Source organism: Gracilinanus agilis, chromosome 1, assembly GCF_016433145.1.
Source record: "Gracilinanus agilis isolate LMUSP501 chromosome 1, AgileGrace, whole genome shotgun sequence".
In the NCBI taxonomy this organism is placed as follows: domain Eukaryota; kingdom Metazoa; phylum Chordata; class Mammalia; order Didelphimorphia; family Didelphidae; genus Gracilinanus; species Gracilinanus agilis.
The window spans coordinates 85,633,456-85,660,581 of record NC_058130.1 but is presented as its reverse complement, the minus strand read 5'-3'; the positions used below and the strand labels follow the sequence as shown (position 1 = coordinate 85,660,581).

The window sequence follows — 27,126 nt, the reverse complement described above, 5'->3', positions numbered from 1 at the left end:
ATTTTTTATAGTATCAACATTAGGTGAAGTTCTATAATGGAGCCTAAAAACACAGTACAGGAGTTTCTAGAAAACTTTGCTAGTTTGCTAGAAAGTTTGCTATCTTCAAAATCCAAAACTGCAAATGGTAAAGTATTTGAAATCTCCCTATAATTTTATCCCCCTACAGAAAACCAATAGGTTCTACACATTTCCCCACACCGCCTTCCAGCAATTCTTTCCTTACTTTTCTACAAAGTAGGTTTTACAAACTGCAGAGATTTTATAGATTGGCCTTATCTTAATTCACATTTAAAAAATGTGCTACTGGAATTAGTTCCATCCAATTCTTCCACATATCTAATTAATTAATTAATGCTTGGGCATTCATTATTTGCACAATTTCAAGGAAACTGAGTTACAGTGTCATCATTAAAGAATATCTCAAAGTTAGAACTCTAAAATATACATTTAATTAGAAAAGGATTCAATGAAAACGAATCCTAGAATTGGAAGCATGCTCAAAAACTTCTCTATTTTACATTCCTGTTTTCAGCGAATGGGCATACTTCAACTATACCAAAGCAATCCCTGATAAATATATTTTAAAAGGTAAATAACTACAACTTCTCATTCATTCGTTCAATAAGCAGTTATTAAGCACCTACAATAGGGAAGGCACAAAAATGAAACAGTTCCTGCTCTCAGAGGGCTTATATTTTATTGGGAGAAACAATACATATATAGAAAACTAAATGCAAAATATACAGAAATTAATTTCCAGGGGGAAAACAATGGCAGTCAAGAGAATCAAGTTGATCCTGAAAAAATGGCAGTCTGTGCAAAGATATGAGGGTAGAGGACAAAATGCCCTCTATAAAGAACAGCATGAAGTCAATGTGACTAGAACACAGAATGCAAGAATATGAGTAATATGCTTTACTAATAAGCCTAGAAGTCATAGTTAAAAAGGCTTTAAAAGTCATTTTAGGATATATGGGCATAAAAAAGTATTTTATCCTAGAGGCAATGAAAATCAATGGAATTTCTTTGGGGTACAAGTAACTGGTGCTTTAGGAATATCACGTTGGGCATCTGGGTAAAGAAAAATGGAGAGGGGAAAGATTGTGGAGAAGAGTGCTTTACATGCTTTCAGGAATGTGTTAGGGGAGATGACAGAAAATGAATTCAGTGACCTTTCTTTAATCCTCATTCTCATCAACTCTGCAGCTTCAACTAATACAAAGTTGCTCATTCTCTCCTTACAACTCTCTTCTTTCCAGGTTTTCAGGACACCACTCACTCCTGGTTCTGCTCCTTACTTATCTGACTACTCCTCTGTTATATTATCTTCCTGGTCACACCCTCTAGCCATCAATGTCCCATAGAGTTCTGTCCTAGGCCCTCATCTCTTCTCTTTATATATTATTTCACTTGGTGGTTTTCAGTTCTCAGGAACTTAATTACCATCACTATGCAGATGACTCTCAAATCTAACCATTCTGCCCTAGCCTATCTCCAATTCTGCATCTCCAGCTGTCTTTTAGACATTTCAAAATAGATATCCAGTAGATATCTTCAACTCAACAATTATAAAGTACAAAATCTCATTATCTTTCCCCCTAAACCCTCCCCTCCTATCTTTCCTATCATACTAGCTGTTACCACCATTCTCTCACTCCCTCAGGCTCTCAACATAGATGTCATCATACACTTCTCACTATCTTTCCCTCCCTCTATACTATAGTCTATAGCCAATCTGTCATCAAGGTTCATCAATTTGATCTTTGCAGCATCTCTCAAATATGACCTTTTCCCTTCTCTGACACTGGTGTAGACCCTCATTATCTCTCATTTGGACTATTGCAATAACATACTGCTAGTGAAATTTGCCCAAGTCAAGTTTCTCCCCACTCCATTTAGCCACCAAAGTGGCTTTCCTAAAGTGTAAGTCTAATCATGTCCCCCTCACTCCTTCCCCACGCTACTCAATAAACCCCAGTGGCCTGGAGAATCAAATACAAAATGCTGTTTGACATTCAAAGTGCCCATCATAATCTATCCTCCTCTTGCCTTCCCAGTCTTCTTACAGCTTATCCCTAGACATGTACTCTGATCCAATAAGACTGGCCTCCTGGGTACTATCCACAAACATGACACTGTATCTCTCAGCTCTGGACATTTTCTCCACTGTCCTCCATGACTGAAATGCTCTCCCTCCTCAACTCTGCCTATTCACTTTCCTGACTTTCTTTTGAGTCCCAAATAAAATCTCATCTTTTATAGGATGCCTTTTCCCAACAACTCTCCTTAATTCTAGTGTCTTCCCTCAATTAGTTATTTCCTGTTCATTCTATACATAGCTTACTTTGTGTGTGTGTGTGTGTGTGTGTGTGTGTGTGTATTTGTTTGTTGTCTCCTCCATTAGACTGTGAGCTCCTTGAGGGCAGGCACTTTTTTGTACTGCTAAGAAAAATGTATTTTCCTTTCTATTCCAATTCAGTTTTCTCCAGAGTTCTACCATATTTAACATTTCTAAAGTTCTATTTCCATACTTAACTTCTTTCTTATTTATTTGCTTTGTCTGAGAGCATGATTGCTAACTCTGAATTTTTCACTTTAGCTGAAGCATAATAGAACCTACTATCCTTCTCTCTCTCTATCTCCCTCCCTCCTCTTCTCTTCCCTCTCCCCTCTCTCATTCCCCCTTCCCTCCTACTTCTTTATAGGGTAAAGTAGGTATCTATAGCTAGCTGAGGGTGGGTGTTATTCCCACTTTGAGCTAATTCCGACCAGGGTAGAGTTCAAGCAATGTCCATCTCACTTGCTCATCTTCTCCACTGTACTGACTTTTAGATGTCTCTTCTTGTGAGATTAATTAACCCCTTCTATCTCTCCTTTTCTTTTCTCATATGTTCTTTCTCATCCCTTGATTTTTGGGGGAGGAGAGGGAGATGTTAAAGTATCCTATTCCATTTGCTTCCATCTTTCTTTTTATGTATACTCCTTTTTACTATCCCTAATAATGATAAAATTGTTAAGTATCTTAAATATTTTAGATACCTTGAATACTTTAAGTGCCTTAAGTATCTCAAATATCTTAAGTATCTTATTTATCACCTTCCCAGGTATGAATGTATTAATTCAACCTTATTGAAATCCTTCAGTTTTCAGTTTTCTATTTACCTTTTTTGGTGCTTCTCTTGAGTGGTGAATTTGCCCATCAAATGTTCTTTTCAGCTCTAGAATTTTTGTCAAGAATATACCTGGAAGTCTTCCATTTTATTAAATATCACTTTTTCCCCCCTCAAAAATTATGCTGTTTCACTGGATATGTGATTCTTGGTTGTAGGCCTAAATCCTTTTGCCTTTCAAAATATTACATTCCATACCTTCTGGTCCTTTAATGTAGAAGCTGCCAGGTCTTGTGAAATCCTGACTGTGGCTTGATGATATTCGATATTCGAATTGTTTCCTTCTGCCAGCTTGCAGTGTTTTTTCCTTGGTTTGGGAGTTTTTAAATTTTGCTCTAATAGTCTTGAGATATTTTATATTAGTGTCTCTTTCAGGAGGCAATCAATAGATTCTTTCAACTTCTATTTTTCCCTTCCTGTTTGAGGATATCAAGGCAATTTTCCCTGATAAATTTTTATAATATAGTGTCCAACTTCTTTTTCTTATGATAGCTTTCAGGTATTCTGACGATTCTTTAGATTCTAGATCAATTTTCCAGGGCAGTAGTTTTTCCAGTGAAGAATTTCAAGTTTTCTTCTTCTTTTTTTTTTTTTTTAATTCTGATTTTGTCTTATTGTTTCTTAATGCCTTAATTCTAATTTTTAGGAAATTATTTTTTTCCCTGAGCCTTTTTGTTTCCTTTTCCATTTGGTCCTTCTAATCTTTAGGGAGTTGTTTTCATCAGTGGTTTTTTTTTGGCTTCCATTTCCCTTTGGCTCATTCCAGTTTCCAAGTTGTTGGTTCTATCATTTCTTTTATTGTTTCATTTTTAAACTTCTTTTCAAATTCTTCCAAGAGTTCTTTTGGGGCCTGACATCTTTTCTCACTTTTTTTTTTTTTTGCCACTGTTAACCTCTTCTGAGTTTATATTTTGATCTTCCCTGTCACTAAAGAAAGTGCTTTATATCAATTCATTTCTTTATGGAAAAATTCAAACTTTCACACATTTACTTTTTAATTTCACAATTTATATTTTTTCTACCATTATCGTATTAATGACATTGCTTAAAAGAAATGACCACCTTAACTTTTTACATCTATTTCCATTAATGAAACTAGTAACTGAAATGAATCATATTTACTTTACCAAATATTAATTCTCATATTTCCCCCTTTTTATTATAGCCTGGGGAATTTTCACATTTGGGACAGTCAATGTCTTTTCTGTTTTCCCTTCTTTTAAAACTGTTATCGGGGGCAGCTGGGTAGCTCAGTGGAGTGAGAGTCAGGCCTAGAGACGGGAGGCCCTAGGTTCAAACCCGGCCTCAGCCACTTCCCAGCTGTGTGACCCTGGGCAAGTCACTTGACTCTCATTGCCCACCCTTACCAATCTTCCACCTATGAGACAATACACCGAAGTACAAGGGTTAAAAAAAAAACAACTGTTATCCTTTCTCATCTATGTAAAATGCCCTTTATAAGCAAGCTATATATGATAATGTTCATTTTCACATATAATCCGCTTCTCTCTCTCTCTCTCTCTCTCTCTCTCTCTCTCTCTCTCCCTCTCTCTCTCTCCCCTTCTATCTCTCTTTCCACCTCTCCCTCTCTCATTAAATTTAGAATATTTTTTAAATTTTTTACATTTTTAAACCCTTAACTTCTGTATGTTGGCTCCTAGGTGGAAGAGTGATAAGGGTGAGCAATGGGGGTCAAGTGACTTGCCCAGGGTCAAAGAGCTGGGAAGTATCTGAGACCAGCTTTGAACCTAGGACCTCCCGTCTCTAGTCCTGACTCTCAATCCACTGAGCTACCCAGCTGCCCTAGAATTTTTTAAAATGCCCTTTTAAAACAGGAACATATTTTCTTATCTTTTATTTACCTTTTTTATGTTCATCATAATATGCCTTTTAAGCCAAACACTAAATTCACTGTTTATATAAGAAAATAAATGTGTTCAACACACACACACACACACACACACACACACACACACACACACACACATATTATAGTGATTGGGACTGGACCTATGATGTCACTCATTAGGGACTCTCATATGAGGAAACATCCTGTATCCACAGGTTATAAAGTTATCTAGAACATAAGACTAGTAGTATGTGTAGGAGGCAAGAACTGAACTCAAGTATTCCAGGCTTTGAGGCCAGTTCTTTATTTACCCTGTTACAATAATATCACTAATACAGAATATCAATTATCAATAACAACAAGTTTGTTTAAATTTTGTCAAATAGTCACTTTAGATTGTCTCTTGCTAGTAGGTATATCTTTAGTTATTTTAATTCTTCAATTCTTCTAAGTTTGTCTTTAAAGAAAATTCTTCTGTTTTCAAATAATATGGCCCTATCTTCAGTGTGAGGATATGTTCTAGTCAGTAATGCTGTATTACAGGAGAATCACAGCAAAAACCAACTCTTTTATTTGTGCCCTTGATCAGAGTCCTACCCATTTATTCAATGCATTTGCCACTTCCATAATCCTCTCACCTTCATCTTCTATTTCTTACCTACTGGCTCTGTCTACAAACCTTCCAAGTTCTTATTCATACTTACAAAAACTATATTGGACTATATTATTACTATATTAGCCCAAGAAAGTGAAAGGAGAGGACACTGGCTCATAAGAAATGGTCAAAGGACCTATAGATATTTAGCACATAAAAGAAAACTTGCTTAAAACGGGAGGAATCAAACTTAAATCTGCTTGGTTTCAGGATCTGGATCAAAACATAGAAAATAAAAATAGGCCAAAACCCATGCAATGTAACAATGAAAACATCCAAAATTAAACTAATTATCTCCTCCACTCCTTATTCTCAAAGCACTCCTTTTAACCAGTCTACAAATCTTATCATTTCTTAGATCCACAACATCTCTCCAAATCAAGCATTTCAGGGAGAAGTCAAGATGAGAGAGTAGCAGGAAGAAGTATATCAAGCTTTTTTGCCACAAAACTCTTCCTAACAGATACAGGAAGCAATGCAGACTGAATCCTGATTAGGAAATTCAAGAAATAGTCAGTGAGCCACTTTTCCAGCCAAGATTGGCATAAGGGGAGAGACATACAGAAAAGGTCTGTTGGGGCAATTTGGGGGAATACTATACATCAGGGTAAGAAGAGGTTCCAGATATAGCACAAAAGGACTTTAAACTTCTGTATAGTACAGGAATGGGTGTTGACTGTCAGGTTTTTTCCCTGTTACCCAGTTCCAGGATACAAGAAACGAAGAAGAGGATGTTTTAAGAGAAGTCTGAAAAGACATGAATGAACTAAAGTAGATTGAAGGAAGTAAGACCAAGAGAATAACGTATACACAGACAACAATAAAATCAAATGCCTCTGAAAGATTTAGTAATTCTGAATTAGCATAATTCTCAACCATAATTATAGAGAACTAATAATGAACACGCTACCATCTGCTAACAGGCAACTAAGAGTGCAAAATGAGACGTATTTCCTGTTGTTGTTTAGAGAGAGAACGTAGCCAATATGGACATTTTTTTTATTTGATTAAACGTACTTATCTTGGATTTCACCCCCTTTCTTATTTAGCAAAGAGTGCAGATTTTTTTTTGATTGGTGAAAAAAGTAAAACAATTTTTAAAAAAAGAAAAAAAAACTAAATCCAGCTTTTTTCATTACACTATGACCTAGCTTTCCAAATTTATTTCTTAATACTTTCTTCTTTATACAGTCTCCATTTTAGTCCAAATGGCCTAGCAGCTATTCCTCAAATTCAGCATTCCATCTTTGGCTCCAGACCTTCAACAAGGTTGTTCTTCTCATTTTACTCTATTCTACTACTCATTTGGTAAACTCAATGGTTTCCATCAGTTTTTATGGGGTACATGTCTTCTTCTCACCTGAACCTCTATGAAGCCTTAGCTATCTCCAGGCTCCTGCTCAAGTGCTAAGTCTGGAATAAATCAAGTGCTAAGCTATTTCCAATCACAAGCTTTTTTCTGATCTCTCCAGTTGCAGACACCTTCTCCCTTCTCAAAATCCATGAACTTATTTGTATTGTTATTATGGTATTGATCTTGGTACTAAGTGAAAGAAAATTCTTTATTCTCTTTGTCTATTTTGAGTTAGCATTATTAGCCATCAAGTAAGAGAATTCACAAGGCACTTACTTGAAGAAGTAAGAAAATACACAAGTCACTTGCTAAAAAGAATGGTAACTCCAGAACTCAAAGTACCCCTACTTAACACCAAGTAAAAGTGTTCATAAGTCATTTGCTAAAGTGGGTGATAACTCAATCAGTCAGAATTTATTGTGCCTTGTGAATCCTATGATAAAAGTTGATACCTTCAGAAGCCTATGATAAAAAGATGACACCTTCAGTGGCTTATGATAAGAGTTAACACCTTCAGAGGTGAGAAGTGGATCCCACAGACACTGTCCCACTGGGCAGTGCTAAGCAATTTGGAAGCTGTGATTGGCCCCTGTGAAGAGGGGAAGGAACAAGAAGTCCATATAAAATCCCTGAATTTCTTCAGCTGGAGAGAGTCTTCTGCATGCAGTCTTCTGGAGATAGTCTTCAAGAAGTCCTCTTTGGCCTAAATTTGGAGCTTGGAGGATGGATCTTGAACTGGGACAATGGCTTAGAGCTATGACTTTGGACTTGGACCTTGACTTTGATGTAGGACCTTGGCTCTTGGACTATTTCTTGGGTAAATGAATAGCTGGCCTTCCTTCCCTGGCTTCTGGGGAGAGATTAGTTCCAGAAAGGCCTTCCCCTCTTGGAGAAGGCAGCTTGGGTGGAACTCTGGGTCCTCTGGTCAAGGGTTAACAATCCATACCAGGCTGAGCCAAGCACCAGAGCAATATTTAGTGTGACAGGCTAGACACTGTCTCTGTATCCTCTTTTTGTATTTTTCTACTTTCACTCTTTCTACCTCTTTGTAAATAAAGCTACTAAAAATCATTTTGGCTTGATCTATAATATTTTTAAATCAGCGACCACAATATTAACTTAGAATCCTGACATATTTTAGTCAAATGTTAAATTTAATTCCTTACAATTGGTTATTGATGATATGGCCAGTTGATATTGATCAGCTAACTGTTAGTAAGTTCTGATGATTGGTGGTTGATAACTTGATGGATACAGTTTAATCCAACAGAATTTATTAATTACTATGAAGAGAGGCAGGGACAGAAAAAAGGATACATGAATACTAAAGAATATCTTAAATCTAAAACTAAAGTGTCTAACTGTAACCCCCACCCCAAACTCCCTCTGTCCCACAAGGTATGTCTTCATTGTCTACAAAAGTAAACTCTACACTTAGTCTACTATCTGACTAAAAATGACCCTCTAACTTAACTAAGCTACCCTAATATAATTTTCTTCACGTATATTAAAAAATCCTCCAGCTACCTCTGATTATCAGCTGAAAGCAGTTCTTTCCGCCTCCTCTCTCAGAAGGGGGTCAAAATTGACACTATTTCAGTGAGAGTGAAATGATGCCCCCTTTCAGCTGCTTTCCCCTCTTTGAATGGAAAAGTAGTCACTTCACTCAATCTTCCTTAGATCTAAAGAAGTTTTCCTCTCTTTTCCAAATAGCTCTTACAAAACTCACAGAGTTATCTGATCAACCCTCCAGTCACTTCCTTCAAGCCAGGAAGCTCCTAGAGAGAGTAAGTCATTTTCCAACTGTCTTTCCTTTCCAACACATTTTCTTTCCATCGCTTACATAAAATTTCTTACTTACTTAAAGGAGCCCAGGAAAACTCCTTGCTCTGGTCTACATCTCTACTTCTAATTATACTATATAATTAATTAACAACTAATTAAATCTTACAGTATGCAAGTTGTTTTGCCTCCTAGTAAACTGTAAGCTACTTATATTTTGGGTATGTTTCCACAAAGAGAATGTTTGTTCCTTTAAGAAAAGATTTGTTTTATTTTTTAACTTGTGTTCTCTAATTTGTATTCTTTTTTTTGTACTTGGGGGAGGGGGGGAATAGGTACTTAATGTCCCTTTTTAATTTAGTGAACCAATAAGACTGAAAGGGTTTCCCTCCAAAAGAGGTATACAGAAGGAAAACACAGAGACTTCCACTGGGAATAAGTAAGAAATAACAGGACCAAATAATGGTGTGACTTGGATATCAGACAGGTTGTTTTGGTTTTTAACCACATAAGTCTCCATAAGTTGCTTAAAATTCCTAACAGAATAAAACTAATAATTTTGGAAGAAAAAGCAAATAGGTATAGGTAAATGTGGAGGAGGAAAATGCTAACACCAGAGAGATTGGAAGACTAATGCAATAATCTGTGTATGCAGAGATGATAACCTGCAAATAAGGGAATAAAAAGGGAAAGTTAATGCATATAAGAGATTTTGAAAGGGATGTCAAGTCAAAAAGAACTTATTAAGCATTTATAGTGGGCCAGGCAATGAGCTAAAGCACTAAAAACAGAAGGAAAGGTAAAACAGTCTTTTTCCTAAAGAAGCTTATATTCTAATGGGTTAAACATCATCTTTACATAAATAACCAGATATTTACAAAACATATACAGAAGAGATGCAAGGAAATCTCTGAGAGGAAGGCACTAGGAGAATCTGGAAAAGGCCCGTTATAGAAGGAGATTTGTGCTGAATCCTGAAGGAAGTTAGGAAAGCTATGAGGCAGAGTTAAGCTGTGAGAGTATTCTAGTCACAAGGGATAGTGAGTACACAAAAATGAAGACTGGAAAGGAAGTATAATGTACAAGAAACAGCAAGTATATTAGTATTGATGGACTGTAGAGTATATGAAGGGGATAAAAGGGTAAGAGTACTGGAAAATTCAAAAACAGCTAGGTTATGAAAGGATTTGCACGACAGAATTTTATATTTGATTTTGGAGGTCATAGAGAAAAAGGAAAGTTTATAGAGTGGGTATGGGGACACAGAAAATGATCAGACTTTTGCTTTAAGAAAATCACTTTGGCAGAAAAAGAGGATGAATTGGAATTGGGAAGAGATTTATTAAGAGGTTGCTTCAATTCAGTTCAGGCAAAGAGTCATGAAGTCCTAAACTACAGTGGAGACTGTGTTACTAGAAACATGAGGACATGCATCCCATAAAAACTGATGGGAACCAATGAGTTCACCAAACAAGTAGTAGAATAAAGTAAAATGAGAAGAGGAAACTTCTGGCCAAAATGATTGCCTGAACAAGGTGCAGGCAGCCTAGATCCCCACATCTATTTCAAGCAAAAACCTAAAATTTTTATCAGATTTGATTTGTATTATTTTATATTGTGGGAAAGAGGAAAATTTTGCAAAATGCCATATCTGGTATAGGTTGACTTGCTCTTATTTCTAAAAGGTTTTCTTTTCCCAGATGAAAAACAAATCTGATACACTTAAAAGTTTAATTTATTTCCAACATATAGGCCATTTCCATTTTACAGGTTTATGTTGACATTTGCCTTAAAGTTATTAGTCATTAATAGTTTCTAATATACTGTTGTCTAACCATGCTATACAATAATTATAGCCAAAAGACAGGGGGAGAAAATCACAGTGCACTAACAAGGCTTTACTGATCATAAATGATAACCAAGAGAAAGAACTTTGATAGTGTTGATATTAATACCTGTGTCAAGCTGCTGTTCTCCGTTCATTTCCACAGCACCCAGGCTATCTCCTTCAGAATAGGGACAGAAATTGTAAGAAGCAATCACCTTCTGACGCTAATATGTAGCTCTCTAGCATCTGGTCAGCAGACATCCATATTGGTTTAAGTGAGAGTGCTGAAAAACAAAAAGGGTTATTAACAGGACGAATTCTCGAATCTGCTTTATCATATGTCAGCCAAAAAGCATTTAGTAAGCTCCTATTATGCACCAAGAAATTCTAAGCATTAGGAATACAAAGATAAAAATGAAATAAGGGGCAGCTGGGTAGCTCAGTGGATTGAAAGCCAGGCCTAGATATGGGAGGTCCTAGGTTCAAATCTAACCTCAGATACTTCCTAGCTGTGTGACTCTGGGCAAGTCACTTAACCTCCAATGCCTAGTCCTTACCACTCTTCTGCCTTAGAACCAATACATGGTATTGATTCTAAGTTGGAAGGTAGGTTTAAAAAAAAAAATGAAACAGACAAAATTCCTAGCTGTGTGACCCTGGGCAAGTCCCCAGTTGCCTAGCCCCTACCAATCTTCTGCCTTGAAATCTATCAATTATAAGACAGAAGGTAAGGGCTTAAAAAAAATTGAGATATATACACAAAATTTACATTTTTTTAATATAACAGATCAAAAACTGCCTAACAGATTAGATTAATAAACAAACCTAAACTATAAATGTAGTTAAGTATCTTCCCTCATTAAAATCAATTTAAAAGCAAATATAGTCATCAACCTCAGTTTCTACTCTTTTTTTTTTCTGGAAAAAAAAAAAGATTTTGTTGCTGTGCTAGAGGTAATATTTAAGATACACTCTTTTCACCTGGAACTCAGCTAAGAGGCAACCTGGAATATAATTAAGAAGGGAAGGGGCAGTGTTTAAAGTCACAAAAAGGAACAACTACAGTCACAACTGGTTTGAATGAACACCTTAGGATAAGGAGAGCTGTTATTACAGGCAGGAACTCTGACAATAGCAAGAAGTTACTCCTTATTGATATGGCAAGGAACAGTGGGAAAAAGCCCCAAAACACAAACAAACACAAACTGAATAAGTAGAGAAGTACAGTAGTACACAACTCTATAAAGATCTCAACAGACCTGGGAAGCAATGCAGCAGTAATCAATGTTTGTAAGAACAACCCAGAGTCAATCCTGCCAGATACTTAATCTTTTAGAAGGTGATGATCTAGCAAAGGAGACAGAAACAGGGGCCAGACAGGCAATGAATAAAGAACTGAGAACAGAGTCATAGTAACTTAGAAAGAAAAAAAAAAAAAAAAAAAAGGTGACCAGCAGGACCAGAAAGGTCAAGGAGTATGAGAACTCAGAAAATATCATCAGATTTAGTAGTCAATACATCACTGGTAACTTTTGAGAGAGTGTTGCATCAAAGTATTAGGATATATTATTAAGTGCTAAAAAGTGGTGATAAAGAAAGTAGAGAAGCAAATAGATATAAAAATTTCTTTTCCTAGAAGTTTCATAATGAAAGAGAAAAAAGATACAGGATAAAACTTGAGAGAGTGGGAAAGGAAGATGTTGTGAGGCGATATGGATTTGTTTGTGAGAGTGAAGAAAAAACCCAGTGGATGAGAATAGAGTCCAAAACAGAAAGAGAAAGGAATCCAAGTAGAAGGGGCAAACCTTAGAAAAGTCAGTCAAATACTCAAATATTTATTAAATGCTTAACATGGGCCAGGAAAACAGGAGCTCTGCTATGAGAAAGAGAAATTAAAGGAAAGGAATAGTTTATTCCCTGGTTCTATAGTAAAGTTAAGAAAGAATTTGTGAGGGGTAGAAAGGTTATCTGAATTTAAATAAACAAAAAATTCCTCTACCACATTTCCACATACAAAGTAGGAAAAAAACAAGACTATTATATGTGAAACCACAAATCACTATTTATTAAGAACAGCATGCTTGATAGAAACTCTTTGAAGTATTGAGTTGGAAGAAGAGGGAACTAATTATGCCTGGTCTTGATTTTCTCAGCAAAGTAGGAAGCAAGATTACAGAAAGGTAGAAATAGTGTTTGTTAATGGCTTAAGAAGGTGGGAAGTTTGGAATGGCTTCTTTGGGAACTTTATGATAGAGATGAACAAGGAGGATATTATAACCATCAGGGTCCAATTAAGGTTAGATAATGTGAATTTATAACAAACCCAATCAGTACCCTTTTGGGACTTCTTCCAACAGAATTCAACAGCTCAAAAAAGGCCAACAGAGAGGATGATCCAAGGTAAAAGACTGACAGGTAATGAATACTGAAAAGATAAAGGATCAAGGAAGTCAAGGATGGAGGATGGTGTCTTGTTGAACCAATTAATGAATGGGACTAGACAATGAAAGGCAGAAAATAATACCATGTTGGCAGAACAAAGATGATGGGCTGGGGGAAAAAAGAGAAAGATTACTATAAAGAATACTTTTAGGGAATATGAGCAGAGAAAAAGAATTAGAGAAGTTGTTAAAAGAAAGGGGAATTTCAATGTTCAAAATCTTGGGAATATTCTGGGTGATAGTGAGGTCTAAGATATAATCACAACCTAAGGCAGAGTAAAGGTAAAAATAATGGCAATTGAGAATGTTAATAACCTAAGATGACAGGCTGTTCAAAAAATTGAAAGCTTTAGGAAATGTGAAGGAGTTGTTTTGTTTTGTTTTGTTTTGTTTTGTTTTGTTTTGTTAGGATGGAGGAGACCTGAGCATCATTGTAGATATTAATAGTAAGGTGAAGAGCAGAAGTAGAAAGGTTTTTAGGTCAGGTATTGAACTTGAGTTATATTTCAAGGCTAATCTTTCAGTTTGTTTCACATGTTGTCTTTTTAAAAAATATTTTATTTTAGAAAAATTCTCCAAATTCTCCATGGTTACATGATTCATGTTTTTACTTTCCCCTTCACTCCCCCCCCCCACCCCCCGCCATAGCCGACGCACATTTCCACTGGTTTTAACGTCACATGTTGTCTTAATAGTTTATTAACACAGATGTGCAACACTTGATTTTGATAGGATTTGAAAGGCAGGCAGAGGGGCAACTAGATAGTGTTGCAGATAAGGAGTTGGCCCTGAATCAGAAAGATCCCAGTATAAATCAACTTCAAGCACTTACTAGCTGCATGACCCTGAACAAGTTATTTACTTAGTACAGTGCCAAGCATCTATATAGTAAATGCTATATAATGTTAGATATTAGCCACAGTAGTTACTTATGTAGTAAATACATACTCTGAGTACTCTTAGAATCTCCTGGAGTAATATTAACATATTTTGTAAAGAAAGAATTTTTTCTTTCCTAATAGAGCTTCCAAGCCAAAACAAATTCCACACACAAGGCAAAAGAAATCCAGGTCTTATAAGGCTTAAAAAGCTAAGATTATAACATTTTTCAAGCTTGCACTATCACTTATAGTGTAAGCAACAAGATGTCAGTTCATTATCTTAATAAAACTAAGAGATGTAAAATGACATAGTCATTCAGCTGTGAGATATCTGGTAGAGCTGTATCTTTATGGCAAGATTGCTTTGGTTTTTTTGTGCATGGAAAAACCAGTAAAGTATCTAGATTTGGTTTATGGAAACTTAATTCACTTTCATTTATACCCTTTTATCAGTTCATAATAGGCAGTTTTATTGTCTTCCTTTATTTCATGTTGCTTTACCAATTCATTTTGGTATTATATTTCCTCTTTTAATGTCCAAAAAACATTGCTTTATATCTTTGATGAAATTCTTCTAAAATAATGCTGACTTGTCCAGTGATTGTTGCTTGACTGGATCCTTTTTACTTTCACAATTGATTATACTATCAAATAAATCTCTAAATTTGTTTTTTATTTGAAAGATTAATAAACAACACTGATTTTGAAGACAGGAATGAAACAAGTACAGAGATGAATTGTTGTGGAGCTAACCACCTAAAACAGAAATAGTGAAAGGAAAAGGGGAAAAATACCTAAATGGATAAGTCAAATTTTAATATCCAAGCAGAGAATCTTCCAAATAAACCTAATATTTGTTATATGAAATATACTGAGCAAGTGTTCCTTTTCAGTTTTGGAGGATACATTTTATTGAGTACTCCTTTTTTTATTGGCATACTATACTTTTTATGAATATGATAAATAACATAGTTTCAAAGTTACCTGTTTGTTTATGTCTATCCCTACTAGACTTTCTTTTGTCCACTTCTATGCATTTAAGAAAAAACTTCAAATGATCCCCTTCTTTCTTTTCTACTTTAGACGAGGCAGGTCATCACTATCTCCTACCCCTCCCTCAAAAAAAATTATATGAAAAACCATCTGAATAGCAAGGCTAGTTATTATTTTTAGCACAGCAACTTAGCAGAAAAGAGCCTGCAAAAAAATGAAAAGGAATGAAACTTCAAACACAACAGTAAAGGAAAGTGAAAGAATAAAAAAGCCCAACTTTTGTTTCCTAGAAACTCTACCTTTTCTAGGTGGACAGAGGGAAAAAAAAAGATATGTGCAATACATAGCCTATAAGAGAATAGAATTCATAAATGCTTAGGTGGGGACAGAAATAAGGAGGGCAAAGCAAATGAACACATCTTCAGAACCTCCTCCCAAAAGCATCATAAGTGAAAAGACTGGACAGAAATTAGGAACAAAGGAGAGAAATTTGAATCACACTAATTTCTGAAAAATGAGAGGAAAGGGTCAAAAGAGAGGAGAAATAAAGAGAACAAGAAAGGAATAAGTTAAATAATTCAAAGAACTTGGATAGGGAAGTTAAAAAAAGAATGATTAAAAGTCTGAGTCAACTAGAATTGAAACAGTATAAGCAAAATAAATTTCAGGGGACCACATGATTATTTAAAAGATCAAAGAGGTAAAAATAAGTACAAAGGAAATAAATAGAAGAAATCACAAAACTTAAAAGTATTACTCTAAATAGCAATGGATTAAGCAACCCAATAAAATGAAAAAAAAAAAAATAGCAGAAGATATAAGAAAGCAAAACCAAATAAAATGCTAAGCACTACAAAAATATTTTCAAAAGGCACATACAAAATAAAAATGAAAAACAAGAAATAAAATTTACTGTCAAGTAATTCAATAAGAATATAAATTACAAAAATGCTAATAGGCAAAAAGAAAAATTCACAATGTCAAGAGATAAAAAGACAACCTTTATTTGTTTAAAGGCAAGATAGGCAATAAAACAATAGCATTATTCAATATATATATGTATATATACACACACACCAAATGGCATTGAAGCTAAATTCATATAGGAAAAGATAATTAATTTTAAAACATATAGATAAATATAGGAAATTTTAATGTTCCTCTCTGAGTTAGATCAATCTTTTGAAGATAATCAAAAAGGAAAATAAAGCATTCAGCAAACCAAGACATACCATATTATGAAAGGGAACAATAAAGACAGACAGACAGACAGACAGACAGAAAGATTGATTGATATACACACATACATACAGAGTACATATATTTCTTAGAATACCGGGGTTTTTTAAGATTATATACTGGGGCTCAGAAATTTTAATAAAAGTAAAAATGGCAGAATATTAAATATATATTTTGTGGAACATAGCATAATTAAAATGATAATGGGAACATAAGCTATCTATATGAATGGAAACCAAGTAATGTAAATAACAAGTGACTCAAAGCAAAATCATAGAAACAATAACTATGAAAAAGAAAAGAATAAATGACATACCAAAATTTGGGTAGGACACTAAAGCAGTCTTCAAAGAAAAAATTATATCAGAAAAAAGCCTAAGAGCAACAAAAATCTTGAAAATTAAAAGATAAAATAGAAAACAAAAATATTCAGCAATGAATGGTAAAAGAGCTGCAATTCTAAAAAAGAGAGAACTTTGATAAAACTCTCAGCACTCTTTTTTTTTTTTTTTAAACCCTTGTACTTCAGTGTATTGTCTCATAGGTGGAAGATTGGTAAGGGTGGGCAATGGGGGTCAAGTGACTTGCCCAGGGTCACACAGCTGGGAAGTGGCTGAGGCCGGGTTTGAACCTAGGACCTCCTGTCTCTAGGCCTGACTCTCACTCCACTGAACTACCCAGCTGCCCCAGCAATCACTCTTTTTAAAGTGGGAAAATCAAATTACCTAGCATGGTTAATTTATAACAGAGTAAGTAAATGGAATTATTTGAACTACCAGATAAAATTAAGCACTAGCAAAACAGAATTTAAAAGAATTACTTCCTACAAAACTGTGAAATGCCAATTAACAAAACAAGGAACAGAGATCTTAAACAACTCAACTTGAGAAAGTGAAATTGAATAAAGTTCTTTCTTTTTAGAAGAAGTAAGGGCAATCTCTGGTCAAGATGGATCTGCAAGTGAATTATGTTGAAAGAGCAATTAATATGTATGCTAACCTAAACTACAAAAATCATTCTTAATAACTGAGGAAAAAACAAACACAAAAACACAGACCAAATCCTTGAGACAAATGTGATCCTAATACCTAAAAAAATGGGAGGAATTAAGCAGAGCAAAAACTTCAGACCAATACCTCTATTGAAAAATTAATTAAAAATTAAAAATTAAATCCTATCCAAAAGACAACAAAAATAAAATGTTTAAATATTACACTGAGCAAATTAGCTGTATCTGGGAAATGCAAAGATGAATCAGCATTAGGAAAAGAATTAGTATAATAATCTTTAAAATAAAAATAACCAAAACCCCCCTCATATTTATACTTATAGATGCAGGTAAATTCTGATTTTTAAAAAAGCCTCCATTTATGTTTAAAACCCTAAAAATATAGGCATGAAAGAGTATTTTTAATGTGATAAAAGTCTCCTAAAAATAAAAGTTGGCATTTTCAATGGAGCTATAATAGGAGCTATTCCAATAAATACAAGACTAAAGGCAAAGGAAAAAAATTAAAGATACAAACATTGCTGAAGACAAAACAAATGTATCCCAAAATACAGATGACAAGATAATTTATTTGGGAAACTACAAATCAGCAAAGTTTCAGTAAAGTAGCAGGATCCAAAATAAACCCACAAGAATAGAAATGCAGAAAGAAAACATTTGATTTTTCACTTATTTATATGGGTATTGGATGTGGGGTTTGGGTTTTTAAAAGATTATTACAAAAATGATTAACATGGAAATAGGTATTGAGTATATACATGTACAACCCAGTGGAATTGCTTGTTGGCCCTGGGAGTGGGGAGGGAAAGTACAAGAATCATATAACCATGGAAAAATACTTAAATAAAAATAAAATTTCAAATGTATTAAAAAATAATAAAGGGGAGGAACAACAAAAAAAAAGAGAAATAAAAATCTGCCAGCACCTCCCAATAAAGAAATAAATAAATAAATGAGCAAGCCCACAAAAATCAGCATTTCTATACAGCTATAACAAAAACAAGAAGAAAACTATTAAAAGGGGAAAGTCTACATGAAAATGCTGGAAATATCTGTTGTTATAAGAAAGATACATCCAAGATATACAAATAAAATTACAATACTTTCTCTAAAGAAATAAAGACTTAAGTGAAAGTAAACTGCTCATTTTTGGACCACATTGATATAAAAATAATGATATCGAAACTAACTAAAAAGATTCTATGACAGCACAACTGTCTGGCATTTTACCAAGCATTTAATATGTGTTTGCCTACTTGTCTTGGCATTTAAGACTTCCTACTGGAATCTGGGGCCACTAATATTTTCACCATTACTTCATACTACAATTTTACATGTTGTGGAGAGGGGAAGAGAATCATAATCTGTATAAGAGTGTAAAAGGGAATTTTTAATCCCTTTCTCTAATTTAATTGGGGACCTGGAGGTCTTTTTACCATAGAGATGTGTAAAGATATACCAGCCCACAGTGAAAGGAAGTAGAAACTAAAGACAGGAAGTGAGGTAAGAAGGGCCATATAAAAGGCCAACATGAGGTCTAAAAAGGACTTTTTGACTTTTTTGGGGGTTGGGAGGTGGTTTGGCCCTTGGTAATTGGTCATTGGGGGTTGGTTGCTGGTGGTGTGGGTTGGTGATTAGTTGGTGGTTGGGAGATAGATATATTGATTCTGCCTGGTGAGCTGAGTTATTAAAGGGTGATCAGCTAGACTTTCTCTAACGGCAGTTATAGGTAGTTATAGGGTAGCTAGTTAAGCAATTTCTCTTTATATCTCTTTCCTATATTTCCCTCCTTTTACTATAGTCTCACTAAAACTAAAATTGTTAAAAACTACTCTCTCATTTTGTCAATCTCCTAATTTAACCCTTACAACAAAGATAAGAGATAATAAAATATTATATGCGGAGTACAGAAATGGGCCACCACTGGGAAAATGGGATAGCTTAGCAAAAGTTTAATTTATTCCAATATTTTAAACCAAATATCTCAATAATTTCCAAATAGATAACTTACATATAAAAAGTCACTTCATAAACATAAAAGAGATATAATGATGGAGAAATCTTTGCTACAATGTACAACAGAAAAATTCCCAGCCAAACAAAGGATAGATAGGATAATAGAAGGAAAAAGGAACAAAAGGTTGATATATAGAGAACTGAGTCAAATGTAAAAGAGTAAGTTATTCCCCTATAGATTAAGGATCAAAGAGTATACACTCACATTTCTCAAAAGTGGGAAAGCAAGTTAATTAAAAACCATATTGAAAATTCTTGAAATTACTAATAAATTAAAATTAAAACAGCTGATGGTTCTCCCTATTCACTCTTCACATTGGCAAAAATGACAGAAAGCAAGAGCATGACAATTGTTGGAAGGATCTGAGAAAAGGGAAGGATGTGTACACATGATAAATATACATTGCTGGTGTAGCCGTGAATTAGTTCAACCATTTTGGAAAACAGTTTAAGTCTATGTCCAAAAAGTATCTAAACTGTGCCTAACCTTGGACTTAGTGATAACTCTACTAGACTTACATCCTAAAGAAATCAAAGGAACAGTTAAAGGACGCATGGGTTAAAATATCTATAACAGTTTTTACAGCAGCAAAGAGTTGGAAACAAATAAAGGTGTTCATAAACTGAGGAATGTCTGAATAAATTAAGGGCATAAATATAAGATATAGTATTGCACCATAAGAAATAACACAAGAGACAGATCTGGAAAAGGGGAGGGAACATTTTAAGAACTGATACAATGCAACAGAGTCAAAATAACAATTATGTAACTGTAATTACAATATTGCAGAGTAAAACAACACTGAAAGAACTCTGATCAATGCAGTGACCAACCATGACTCTAGAGTAGCATTAGCAAAGGTTTTCAAGTTTGAGTACCCAAAATACAAGTTGTCTGTGAGTCCCCTGAACTACCCTAGAGAACAGAGGAAGGAAGTGCTCATTTTGGGTGGCTAGAAAGAGGGATGGGGCATGTAAAAAATGTCCCCAGGCTCTGGGAAGAAGGAGAACAAAGCAGCACCCCGCCACGTGCCAGCTTGGCACATATGTGCCATTACTTTGCCAATGCTGCTCTAGAGAGAGAACTGCTGAGTAAGCATGCTTCCCACTTCTTAATATCATAGTGAGAGTTTAGAAGTGCAAAGGGTGGGGGGGAGGGGGGGGAGACCGCCAATATTTTTTTAGACAGTCAATTTGTACACTCATTTTGCTTGATTGTACTCATTACAAGGGTGGGTCAAATTTTTTGAGGGAGGATACTTGAAAGCAAGGGGATATACTAAGTGAAAGAAATACCAAAAAAGGAAAAAGAATGACAAAAGCATCAAAGAACTTAAAACAATAAGAGAATCAAACAGAACAAGATCAGAGGGAAACAGATTAAGTGTGACAACTTGGGAACTACCTTCCTGAATATGTTTATAATCCTTAAAAATCATATGTAATAAGAAGCAGCTAGGTGGCTTAGTTGATAGCGAGCCAGGCCTAAAGATGCATGGTCCTGAATTCAAATTTAGCCCTCAGACACTTCCTACCTCTGTGACTCTGGAGAAGTCACTTAACTCCTATTGCCTAGCCCTTACCATTCTTTTCCCTTGGAATCAATATATGGTATTGATTCTAAGACAAAAAAAAAAAAAAAAAAAAGTTTAGTTTTTTTTTAAGCTGTATGTAATAAACACCCAGTCTCATGTTCAATGCTTCTTTGTATATGGAAATATTGTTTGTTGAATTCAGAATGAAAATAAAAATTATCTTAAAAATTCGAAGGACACTGATGACACTAAATATCATCTGGAGGCTGAAACGTACTTTGAGGGAAAGCTGCTTCAACCTTTGACTCAATCATTAATTTGGCAGAAAAAAACTCTTATGGAGGCTATGTAATTGAATATAAATGCCTTTCCAATCACTTTTATGAGGAGTAAGCATTTAAAACAAATGGATATCTTAAAGGGTTAAATTGCAATTATCAGAATAATTTAGCATTCAAGATGCTTCATTCCTTTAAAGTATCAGATAAACACATTTGTATATTATGAAGTTAATTGAATTTGTGTTTAATTTGTCCTCATTATCCCTCAGTTAACTATGTAAAAAGGAATGTCTAATGAGGAAAATAATAAATGTGTTATCGTAGTTTCTTCCCTTTATGAAAAGAAAGTTTTCTTATGTGAACTGAGGCACAGCAAAGTAAGCAGCACCAGGAAAATACATCTCCACAAAAATATGAATGGGAAGAACAACAAAATACAACTCAACATTATGTAATTACTTTGACTGATCCTAGGTAAAAGGTAGAAAAATTCACTTTCCTCTCCAATACTTTGAAGACATAGGGTAATCTAAGAATGATTCATTTGTTATCAGGCACAATGCATACAATGGGTGTGTTTTATTTTTTATCTTTATTATAACTAAGAGCTTGCTGAGAGGATGATATATAAGTGGGGAAGACTTTATTACAAGTTTAAAAATTTTATTTATGTAATATATAAGTTTTTTAAAAAATCATTTAATTTTCTTGGTCACAGGTAAATTATTTTTTCAACTAAACTATAAGATTTTCTACATAGATTATTATCAGTTGATTAAGAGCCACATACTTGCTTATGTGGTATCCTGCTACACTATCTGCAGGGATTCTAGAAATAATACTTTGTTTTCTTCATAGCAGTTATCATTTGTAAGCTTTCTCTTTTGTATTTTCAACCAAAAAATACATTAGTTTTTAAAAGACCTAACCTGTGTAAAAGATTTTTAGGCACTTGATTCCAAAAATATTATGAAAACTATCAGCATAACAGACTATACTAATTTTTAAAATGACAAAAAAAATCAGTAGACTGAAGCACAATTATGTCAGTAAATAGAAGCACAAAAAGCTCAGTTGTCATGTACAACACCCATTTCTATTAACACGTCTAGAAAACCGTGGAATAAATGAACCACTCCTTAATATAAGCAGTATTTAAAAGCAATAGTCAATTTTATATGCAATGGAATAACCACCTAGAGCTCTTGCACACAAACTCAGGGATAAAGCAAGACGTCACTATTACCTTATATAGTGTTCAAGATGCTAGCTATAGTAAATAAGACATAAAAGTGAAATTAAAGAAACCTAGGCCAAGAAGAAACAAAATCATCACTTTGGTAAATTATATAATGGAGGGGGCAGCTGGGTAGCTCAGTGGATTGAGAGCCAGGCTTAGAAATGGGAGGTCCTAGGTTCAAATCTGGCCTCAGACACTTCCCAGCCATGTGACCCTGGGCAAGTCACTTGACCCCCATTGCCTACCCTTACCACTCTTTTGATACACAGTATTGACTCCAAGACAAGAAGGTAAGGGTTCAAAAAAAAAATTTATATAATGGTTTGCTTAGTGACACTAAGTAAATTAAAAATTAACTGAAATTATGAATAACAAGCAAATCTGCATAATATAAAATAAATCCATCTTGTCATCCAGGGACCTACTTGTTTGCTTCAACCTAAGAACTATGTCCCACACTCAGTCCTAGGGGCTGGGACAAAAATACTACATCACAGCATTTCTTATCCTTAAAGAGGATACATTCTACTGCAGAAAACAACATGGTAGTACAAAAAACAGAGGGTACAAAAAATATACAAAATGACTATAAAATAGAAAAAGGGAGGTGACAATTAAAAGGAAGAATAAGGATAAGTCTTGTAGAGGACGTGGCACTTGAGATGATTTACAGGAAAGTAGGGATTCTACAAGGAGGCTATGAGGAAGAAATGCATTTCAGGGATTAGGGGAAGGAGAAAGGGAATAAGTAACCTATACAAAGGAACAGAAGTGGGAAATGGCAGAACGTTAAATATGGGGTACAGCAAATAGGCTAATTAGTAATGTGGCCTGTGTAAAAGTTGCGTTCAGTTGACAAAACTCATTGTATTCATCACTCATACTCTTCCCCTATGTAGCCATCAGTTGCCAAATCTTATCATTTCTAACTCCACATGTCTAGTATATGTCTCTTCTTGCCATTTATACAGCCATTAGCCTAGTTCAGACCTTCATCACCTTGCTCCTAGATTACTGCAAAGCCTTCTAATCACAGTCTCTCTGCCTCAAATCTCTCCTCATATCAACTCATCCTCCACAGTTTCCAAAGTAATTTTCCAAAAGATCGTGTCTCACCTTGTCATCCCCTATTCAAAATACTCCAATACCTTCCTTATTGTCATAGGACCAAATATTAACTCCTCTATTTAGAATTTATAACTTTTACAACCTAGCCCCTCCCTAGCTTTTCAGCCTTCTTGCATATTCTTCTCAAATGTGCTCTATAGTCTATCCATACTTACATGTTTTCTGTTCCTCACATCAAAAATTTCATATCCTGTCTCCATATCATTGCACTGACTCTCTCCTATGCCTGAAATGCTCTTTTCATCACCTCTACCTGTCTTAGTCTCCCTAGTTTCCTTCAAGACTCAGTTCCAGTACTACCCTCGTAGAGGTGAAAGAATTGATGGTATTAGAATAGCAAGTGGTTAACTGTGGGAACTGAATGACCCACACTGTGATTCCATCTTTCTCAATTTTGGATGTAGATCAGTTTCCTTTCTATTCAACTATGAGCCTCATTGAAATTCTGTCTTGTAAGAAAACTTCATTCAACTATAAGAACTGAGAGAAAAACTTACTGCATTATTTGAACTTAGCCCCAAATGGCTGGGAAACTGGACCACATGTACCTGCTATTTAGAGACCCTTAAACAAGGACTCATGTTGACCAGAAATGCTGTCAGATACTAAGACTGACACAAGGAGTTTTCTTCTAACTGTACAACCCATGTGTTTTATCTAAAAACTGGCCCCATACGGATCAATCTTTTGTTTCCATGTTCCTTTGACTGTATGTAGATGCTAGGGACGAATGGGACACCTCTTTTTCTAAATTCGGGAGATTCTAAATTCGGGAGATTCTATCTATTAACTTCTCCCCCTCTCATCTCTGAAAATCCCTAAATCTTCCATCCAATTAGAAATCACATTACCTGTGTTTTGTTTTGTTTCCTTTTAATTAAATGGTCTTATTTGACTGTTTTTACTATATAAAAGTCTGTCTCTCCCTCTATTTGGAGTCTGGAAGGAGCTTGATCCCTATTTGTTGGGCAATTGGCATGCATTGCTTAATAAATGGTTATGTTGAGAAGTTCAAACCTTTGTTTCCTCAGTCATTTTGTCTTTCACTCGTTACTATACAAGAAGTCTTTCCCGGTCAAACCACAGCTGCTAGTACCTTCCCCGCAAGGGTTACCTTATAGCTACTGTGTATCTTATACCTATCTATATATGTTTACATGTTATATTATTGAATGTCCCCATTAAAATATAAACTCTTTGAGGGCAAGGACTGTTTTATCTTTTTTTTTCTTTGCATCTTGTTCCTAGCATATAATAGGATGCTTATTGTTTGTTGGTTGATTGATTCTAGCTTATTTGAATAAACCTGTAAAGATAGGATGCAGTCAAGGAATTTTGTATTTTGTCCCGAAAAGAAATTGGTAGCCATTAAAGGGCAAGAAGCAGCCAGTAAAGAGAAAAAGAATTTTTGTTCACTGAAAAAAAATTACATTTAAAAAAACTATCAACATATAGTCTGGGACAATCACTTAATGAAATGCATAGTTCTGGTTTGTAGCTTTCAGAGATTGGATCAAAATAGAACTACTTGCTATATGTACCAAATAAATTAATTCCCTTTCTTAAGCATTTATGTTCTAGGCCAGTGATGGCAAACCTTTTAGAGATGGGAGTGTTGCACCCCTCCCCTACACATGCTGGGTACGCCCCCTCCATTACCCCACACAGGGTAAGAAAGAACACTCCCATTGGGCTTTTGGGGGTGGGGGGTCAGGTGAAGTGAAAAAAATATCATCAGGTGCAGTGGAGGTCCTTTTTAGTAATGAACTAGGGGTGAGGGAGGGGCTGCATGTCCACAGAGAGCTCTCTACATGCCTCTTTGGCACCTGTGCCATAGGTTCGCCATCACTGTTCTAGCACTACACATTTGAATTCAGGTGCCCTTTGCAATAATAACACTTAATCCACAAGTTAGGAACCACTAGGCAACAGTGCCTCATTGCAATTACTCCACTCCATCTCAAACTGTTATCATCAATCTCCTATTCCTTCAATCACTAGATGATTTCACCTCCTTACTAGAAAAACCGAAGATCTCTATGAATTTCCTAAATTCCAAACCTCTCCATGGCCCTTATTTATCGCCAACTCCTTCCCTCTAGTCTCAAAGGAAAAGATAGTTCTACTTTTTGCAAAGTAATATACTTCTTGTTCCTATTCCATAGAATCTTCTCCAAAATGTGACTCTGTCAAAGATTCCAAGCTCCTCCTTCATCTCTAATGGCTGCACATTTGACAGTTGGATCACTCCTGACCTTAAGTATTCCTTTTTATTTTCCCCCCTCTCCCCAAGTTACTTTCTTTCTGGTCCTCTTAGTGACATATTTCTACAAAGAATAGCCTAGAAGAATATTTCAAACTTTGTTATCTCATCACTTACCTTGCATTTTGTCATACATACATATTTTTTATAATAGGGAAGGTCCCTTTCCTGCTAGACTGTTAGTTCCGTAAAAAAAAAAAAAAAAAAAAAAAAAACTTTTAATCCCTACCTAACATTCCTGTAACAGAAGCAGCTTGCACACAAGAGTCACTTAATAAAATGTCTGTTGAATTGAACACCAAATCCTTAACAAATTAAAGAGAAAGGGATAAATATGTAGGTGGATTGGGATAGTTATAGCCTGTTCCCAAGTGTATATCCAAGAAAACATTGCACATAAGATATTAAGAACATATAGGGTCCAAAAAAGGAGACATGTAGTTCTTATAGTAAGAATGAGAGACAAAAGATTTGAAAGCCCATATGGTAGTTATGGTGGTACCCTGGAGATAGCTAGCAAACAAAAGGAAGGCCTTTATTGAGGAATTTATGAGAAAATATGGAGAATTATACTGGAGAAGAGAAAGTATGCACAAGTAATGAGCTGCATTGATAGCAGATATAATTCATACCAATGAAATAATGAACCTACCAAATTAATGACTTTACTATAGTTCCAAATTAGTTAAATTTTAAACCTTCATGTTTAATGCTTCTCCTTAATCTAGAACCCATAAAAATATCCTTTAAAGAAAACAAGTTTAAAAATTGTTTTAATCATCTTTTATTCTCTCCTATTTTCATCTGGCCCTAGTAATTCTGATACTTTGTAAAAGCAGATATTTCCTATTAAATTAAATAAATGTTGAATTAAGTATTTTCTAAAACACTCTTTACTATTAAGTTGCAAAACACATGTTTAACTTAAAATTAGTTTAATTGGTATAATAGTTATAATAAAGAGATATTTCAACTAAATCACACCATTTGTTCTAGGGCAGTGATGGTGAACCTATGCCACAGGTGCCAGGGTGCTCAGCTGTTCTCCCCCTGCCCCCTTCCTGTTTTTTAGTAGAAAAGCAGAGAGAGAAACTTGGGAGAAGTTGCTCCCCTAGCCCTTTCCATCCTGCCTGATGACATTTTTTTCATAACCCCCCCCACCACCACCACCAAGTCCTATGGGAGCCCTTTTCCTCTCCTCTGGGTGGGTTAAAGGAGAAATGGCACTCAGTGGAAGGAAGGAGCCTAATGGTAGGGGTTTGGGTGGTAGGGCAGGCATTCAGTTGAGGGGAAGAGGACGCACTCCATCTCTAAAAGGTTCATCATCACTGCTCTAGGCAATTTGAGACAACTACAGATAGGAAACTGAAAATTAGTCTCTAGTACTAGGCAATATCTCAAGCAAATTCCTGATGCTAGAATTTGTTAGGTTTTCATTTTCTCAACTTGAAATTAAATG

The 27,126-nt window shown here is 35.1% G+C and overlaps 1 protein-coding gene across 1 annotated transcript in view; it reads right to left on the bottom strand.

Annotated features, from left to right (window-relative positions):
- SFMBT1 (Scm like with four mbt domains 1) overlaps positions 1–27,126 on the bottom strand; it is a 164,430-nt gene that overhangs the window by 52,307 nt on the left and 84,997 nt on the right. Inside the window, exon 2 of the mRNA XM_044672764.1 lies at positions 10,769–10,925. Coding sequence (XP_044528699.1) covers positions 10,769–10,796 — 28 coding nt within the window. The 5' untranslated portion in view covers positions 10,797–10,925. The remainder of the gene's footprint in view (positions 1–10,768; positions 10,926–27,126) is intronic.